This window comes from Corvus brachyrhynchos, unplaced genomic scaffold, assembly GCF_000691975.1.
Source record: "Corvus brachyrhynchos isolate BGI_N302 unplaced genomic scaffold, ASM69197v1 scaffold65, whole genome shotgun sequence".
NCBI classification, from domain to species: domain Eukaryota; kingdom Metazoa; phylum Chordata; class Aves; order Passeriformes; family Corvidae; genus Corvus; species Corvus brachyrhynchos.
In genome coordinates this window covers 1963646-1969835 of record NW_008238365.1, presented here as the reverse complement: position 1 = coordinate 1969835, position 6190 = coordinate 1963646, and the positions used below count along the sequence as shown (strand labels likewise).

Sequence of the window (6190 nt, the reverse complement as noted above, 5' to 3'; positions counted from 1 at the left end):
GCTTCATCACCGACCCCCGCTCGGCCCAGGCGGCCAAGCAGGCCCGGATGAGCGGCGGCGGCACCGAGCCCAAATCCTCCTACCCTCAGTGGAGGAGGCTGCACCGAGCGCTGGACAGGTGAGGGCTGGGCGCTGGCACTGCGTGAACGTGGGGACTGCAGCCCCGCTGGCAGTGGCACCAAGCCCTCCACGCCTCTGTCCCCTCTCGCAGAGGCCGAGCGCTGCAGGAGAGCTTCATCAGGCTGGTGGAGGCCTGCAGTGACCCCTCCCTGAGCATGGACCGCTGGCTGAGCCGGCTGGAGAGCAGCCGCTGGCTCGGCCACGTCAAGGCCGCCCTGAGCACAGCCTGCCTGGCTGCTCAGTGCCTGGACAGGTGAGGGCAGCTGCACCTTTCCCACCTTTCCCAAGCCCTCAGTACAGCCCAAAATCCGGGCACCACCCCTGGAATCGCCCCGACAGGGAGGACTCCAACGTGCTGGTGCACGGGGCGGAGGGGACGGACACGACGATGCTGGTGACAGCGCTGGCTCAGCTCATCCTGGACCCGTCCTGCCGCACCCTGGAGGGATTCCAGGGGCTGCTGGAGAGGGAATGGATCGAGGTGAGAGCTGCAATTCCAAGGGGGGTGGGGATGCCAGGCTGGCTGAGTGCCCTCACACCGTATCCCCCCCTCGGGGTCCCGCAGGCCGGACACCCCTTCCAGCTGCGCTGCGCCCGCTCCGCCTCCTCCCACGCTCGAGGGAAGCAGGAGGCGCCGCTTTTCCTCCTCTTCCTCGACTGCGTGTGGCAGCTGAGCCGCCAGTTCCCCTTCTCCCTGGAATTTTGGGAGCAGCTGCTCCTCACCCTCTTCGACAACGCCTACGCCTCCGCCTACGGCACCTTCCTGTGCAACAACGAGAAGGAGAGGTCGGTGTGGGGGCACAGCCACGGCCAAACCCCTGCTGGGCACGGTTTGGGTCCCACCAAACCCTGTTGGGGACTGAAACATGTCCCACATGTCCTCCCCAGGAACCTGTGTAAGGTGAAGGAAAGCACACACTCGCTCTGGGCCTGGCTGAACCAGCCTGAGGAGAAGCAGCAGTTCCTGAACCCTCTCTACTCACACAACCCCTTGGTGATCTGGCCCTCCGTGGAGCCCCAGAGCATCCAGCTCTGGCAGGGTGAGCGGGATCCTCCCAAAAATCCACCCTCAGCTCCGAGCTGGGCTGGCTCAGGGGAAGCTGCTCTGCTTTTCCCTCTCTGTCAGGGGCTGGAATAACACCCAGCCCCCTTCTGTCTCCCAGGTTTATTCCTTCGCTGGATCCGTCCTTCCCAGCACCTGGATGAGGCCTGGGTGGAGATCCAGAGGTTGGTGGAGGGAAACATCAAGGAGAGCACAGGGAAGAGGCTGAGCCAGCCCCTCCCTGACCCCACTGCTGGGACAGAGAATGAAAGATGAAGGATGGGCAGTATGGGATTTTGGGATAAGGCGACACTGGATATTCCCATGGAAGTGCTGTGCAGGACACAGAGCCCATGGAGAGCTCTGGGAGTGGGGACAAACCCCCTTTCCCAGCTTTTGAGTGCCCGGACTGAGCTCGTGCCAGTAAATCTCTCTCCCAGCCCTCGCCTGTGTCCTTTTTTTTTCCATAGGGAAGCTGCTTCTTCCCAGTGGGATTTCAGCAGCGCCTGTGGACGGCTCTGGGGCTAAAGGGCAGGAGATCACAGCAAATCCCAGCAGGAGATCACACACAAAGCCAGCAGGACCCAGTAAACCACCACCCTCTCCACAAAACCACAAAGGCTGCAGCCTCAGTGTCGTGCCAGCGGCTCTGAGCCGGGAGCCAGCCTGGGAATTCTGCCCTTGGGCCCAGTTTTGAGGAAGGAAAGAGGCAAAAAAACCCCATCCCTCTGGAGAGACAGGAGGGTGGGAGGGTGAGGAGCTGCAGCACGAGCTCCTAGGGCAGGAAATAACTGTTCCATGAGGAAAGCTGGCTCAGGGTCAGCCCAGCAGATAAACAAAGCGGCGGAGCCGGGCGCGTGCGTGGCAGCTGGAAAACAATTCCTGGCTGCTGCACTTCCAGCCTTTTCACACTTCAGGGCTGGGCCTGAGGCTGTGCAGCCTCCCTGGGAAGGAGTTCATGGATGGGCAAAGGTCCTGGGAGGAGCAGCACTGCTGTCTGTCTGCCCATGGGTGTGGAACAAAGCGCTGACAACAGAGCTGGGAAAACAAAGTCCTTGGGTTAATTCTGGTCCAGCTCGAAAAAAAACTTAAAAACCCCCCCAAGAGGTGTTTTTCCTTGTGTTTAGAAAAGATTGCTATTTATTTCCTGATTTTTTCCCTCCCCTGATGTATAAATATACCCAGCAGGCAGGCAGCCAACCCAGTTTCCCCTCACCCTTCTTCCAGTAAAAGCCATTCCTGCCCTTTGGAGCTGCTCGAGTTCCCGCTTCCCCAACTTCCCCCAGCCCCCAAAACTGCTGTCAAGAATAACTTCAGGCCTTTCCAACAGTCCTGTGGTGGAGCCCATGGACTGGGCAAGGGCTTGGAGAAGGGAGAAGGAGAGGGAAATCCTCCTTCAGGCTTCAAACTCGAACTCGAAGTACTGGGGATCGAAGTAGTGGATGCGGACGTAGCCATCCTCACCCCCACTGCTGTAGCTGCAGGGAGGAAAGGGAAAGTCAGGAATGCTGCTGGGAGCAAAGAGTGGGAAGTTTGGCCTCATCAATCCCTCCTAGAACTGACAGAGGAACCACAAAGGGGACAAAAAAAGGATCAGTGACATGGCCAAAGTGTGGGACAGGGTGAGATTGACCCCCCCAGGGCAGCCTGGAATGGGGAAATTCAGGTGCTGGCTGCAGAAATCCTGTGGATCTGGCCGTATCCCAACTAAAAAGTGGGATTGGGTGGACTGGGGAGCACTGCAAGAGCCCCAGGGAGCCTCTCACCTCTTCCCATCAGGGTGGAAAGCAACGCTGTTGATGGGCCCAAAGTGCCCCTTCACTCTGCCAAACTCCTCCTCAAAAGCCAAGTGGAAGAACCTGGGAGGGGGAAGATTTAAATTGTCACAAGCCTGGAAGGGAAACAACCAGGGAATCCTCAAAAAAACCCAAAAAACAACCTCAAGGGCTTCTCCAGCACTGCCAATTCCCAAAACAAAGGGAAGTGCAATCCCTGGGATGCCAGGAGTGCTCCAGGTGAGGATTTGGCCCTGCCAGAGGGAAAAGGACCAACCTGGCCTCGAATTTGCCAATCCTGGTGGAGGTCGTGGTCACATCCATGGCCTCCTGCCCACCCCCGAGCACGACCTGCAGGGGAGAGAAACAAAGAGAAACCACAGCCCTGCAGGGCTTCCTCCTGGGATTTAGGGAATCCCGGAATCGCTGAGGTTGGAAAAGACCTCCAAGAGCAAATCCAGCATTGATCCCCACCTTGAAACCAGAGCAGAGCAGGGGAGGGCCAGGTCCAGAGGTTCCCTGGACACCCCCAGGGGTGGTGACTGACCCCACCACTTCCCACTCATCCCACAAATCCCACAAACCCCCCAGCAGGCCTCCAACCCTCTGAGGAATTCCCACCTCCTCGTTCCCCGTGCCAGACCCAGCAGAATTCCCCAGGCTCATCCCAGAGTCCTGGTTTTAAGCTGGATTGGGAACACTCACAATGCAGGAATTTCAGGAGAAAGGATCCCCTGAGAGAGCTCATCCTTACGTGGTCAAAGATGGGGGAAAGGGCAGCAGAATTCACCGGCCGCTCCGTCCGGAACGTCTTCAGATGCTCCAGGGATGTGCAGTCAAAGAGCTGTGAGGGAAAAGGGAGAAACTGATTAATTAACTCACACAGATCCAGCCTTGGGCCTCACCTTGATGGGTGTTCCCTCTGCAGTCGCTCCTGCAAGTTCAAATCCCAAAAATATTCCCCCACAAAAGGAAATCTTTCGCCTTCCAGAGGTGGCAAAGTGCAAATATTCTACGGAGGCGCCAGAATATTTCACTTTCAATGCGTGGCTGCTCATTTGGCACCTCCCTTTTCTCCCTGAACATTCCCAAGGAGCAAAAAAAACCCCTGGGAGCAGAGATCCTGCCAGGAAATAGCCACAGGCTGCTGGAAAAGCTCACCTTGGCCGTGTTGTCCTTGGAGGCAGTGATGAACATGGTCATGTCACGGGAGGTCTGGATGTCGTTGATTTGCTTGGTGTGCTCCTTGATATTCGACAGCTGCTCCCCTGACTGGAGGGGAAGAGGCAATTTCAGGGAGCTGGGAAGGGATTTCCTCATTAAAAACAACCTGGGAGATTCATGGAAGGGAATCCTGGGCTGCTCTGGGTTGGGAGTTTAGAAATGGATTTCATTCCACGCCCCCACGCTGAGGCCTCACTTCCAGCCGCGCTCGGCCTCCTCCTATTTTAATTATCCTTGATGAAATCGCTGTTTGGAGCCCCCAAATCCCACATCCCAACCCTGCTGTCCCCCCAGGAATGCTGCTCCATGCTCCCCCAGGCCCTGACCTTGGCACTGAACTGGTTGAGCTCGCCGCTCTCGTGGCCGGCGATGATGAACTCCCCGAGCGGGCCCCACACGGCGCTGGTGATCTTGGAATCGCTGCAGGGAATCTTCATGTAGGGCTCGTTGTTCTCTGTGGGAAGAAGGGATCAGAGAGCCCCTGAGGGATGGATCCAGCATTCCACACTCCTTCCTGAGACCCCTGGAGCAGCCCCAGCTCCTCACCGATCTGGCTGGGGTCGCGCAGGTCGAAGAAGCTGACGAAGCACTGGTATCCCATCTGCTTATCCGTGGAAAACATGATGATGTTCCCTCCAAAGTCGAAGCCACACGTCCTCACGGCTGAGCTGGTCTTCACCAGGGCCAGCTGCTTCCCTGGGAGCAGCAGAGAGCTCAGGGATCATTGGGGGAAGGGTGGGAAAAGGGAGATCCACAGAATCGCTCGGGAATCGCTGAAGGATTTTCCAGCCTTTACCACGGAATGGTTTGGGTTGGAAAAGACTTCAAGCTCACCCAGCCATGGGTAGGGACACTTTCCACTAGCCCAAGTGGCTCCAACCCAGCCTTGGGCACTTCCAGGGATCCAGAAGCAGCCACAGCTTCTCTGGGAATTCCATCCCAGCCTCTCCCCGCCCTCACAGGAAGAATTCCTTCCCAAATCCCACCCAAATCTCCAGTTTGAAGCCATTCCCTGGCTCCTGTCCCTCCGTGCCTTGTCCCCAGTCCCTCTCCAGCTTTTCTGGAGCCCATTTAGGCTCTGGGAAGGGCTCTGAGCTCTCCCTGGAGCCTTCTCCTCTGCAGGCTCTCCCAGCCTGGCTCCGTGGGTGCTCTGCAGGCTCAGGAGGTGCCACAGCTGTGGCCCAAAGGGGGATTTGGGAATGGCCTCACCTGTCTCACAGTCCCAGAGCCGACAGCTGTTGTCTGCAGAGCCGGTGAGGACGTGCCTCGTGTCCCCTGGGCCACCAGTGAAGGAATACCAGCCCCAAATTCCACCTGGGCACCCAAAGAATGCTTCTACACCAAATTAAAAACGTGGGGTTTGTTGGGTTTTTTTTGGGCAAAGTCAACATTCCAATATGGACACGGAGCCCTTGCCAAATCCCATAATTTCCCCATGAAATTTGAAGGAAAAGGCTCCATGTCTTGCATTAAAACAACTTTTCCACGTTTTTGTCCCTGCAAATCTTCCCAAAAATCCAGGGAAGCAGCACAACACACAACAAATCCAAATATCCCTTTGGATGTCATCCCAAATCTCAGGGTGGGAGGAAAACCACCCAAAAGTTGGGGAAAGAAGAGGCAGCAGAAGAGTTAAATGCTGCTCTTGGAGAGGAAAACGCGGAGGACTCAGCGGGAATGAATCACCCACGAAAAACACGGGACAAACCGGTTTTTGGGATCAAAGGATACAATCGGCATCCACACACCACACAGCTCCCGTGTGCCCATTGTAGGTTCCCAGCCTCTCCCCGTTCACCGAGTACCACACGTTGACAATCTGCGAGGGAGGGAGAAAAAACCCAAAAACCCGATAAAAATTAACAAACGCCATTAATTACACGGTTTAGCGGGGCTGGGGAAGCACTCACGGGATCCTTGGCCACGGTGAACAGCAGGTCACCCTCGCGGTTGTATTTGATCTGCGTGATGGAGCGCTCATGGCCCTGCAGCAGGATGGGCTTCTGTAATTAATGATTAAATAAGAAAT

At 56.8% G+C, this 6190-nt stretch overlaps 2 protein-coding genes across 2 annotated transcripts; one reads left to right on the top strand and one right to left on the bottom strand.

Annotated features, from left to right (window-relative positions):
• Window positions 1–6: 6 nt before the first annotated feature.
• Window positions 7–1607, top strand: LOC103616943 (myotubularin-related protein 9). The gene is made up of 6 exons (XM_017736228.1): window positions 7–118; window positions 212–373; window positions 460–601; window positions 686–906; window positions 1009–1160; window positions 1284–1607. Exons 1-6 carry the CDS (start codon window positions 48–50, stop codon window positions 1436–1438), a joined length of 903 nt encoding a protein of 300 aa, XP_017591717.1. The 5' UTR covers window positions 7–47; the 3' UTR covers window positions 1439–1607.
• Window positions 1608–2279: 672 nt separating this feature from the next.
• On the bottom strand, window positions 2280–6170 carry EIF3I (eukaryotic translation initiation factor 3 subunit I; the record flags this gene model as incomplete). The annotated part of the gene is made up of 10 exons (XM_008635194.2): window positions 2280–2640; window positions 2929–3021; window positions 3215–3288; window positions 3692–3781; window positions 4099–4209; window positions 4488–4615; window positions 4708–4857; window positions 5371–5436; window positions 5893–5980; window positions 6072–6170. Coding segments are annotated over 10 exons (981 nt in total), but the record flags the coding sequence as incomplete, so codon positions are not given.
• Window positions 6171–6190: the final 20 nt, after the last annotated feature.

Excerpts from the sequence above, each read along its gene's own strand:
- LOC103616943 (XM_017736228.1), top strand. The coding sequence starts at position 48 with ATGAGCGGCGGCGGCACCGAGCCCAAATCCTCCTACCCTCAGTGGAGG. Across the intron at positions 119-211 it reads CTGCACCGAGCGCTGGACAG|AGGCCGAGCGCTGCAGGAGA; the intron begins GTGAGGGCTGGG and ends CCCCTCTCGCAG. Across the intron at positions 907-1,008 it reads TGCAACAACGAGAAGGAGAG|GAACCTGTGTAAGGTGAAGG; the intron begins GTCGGTGTGGGG and ends TGTCCTCCCCAG.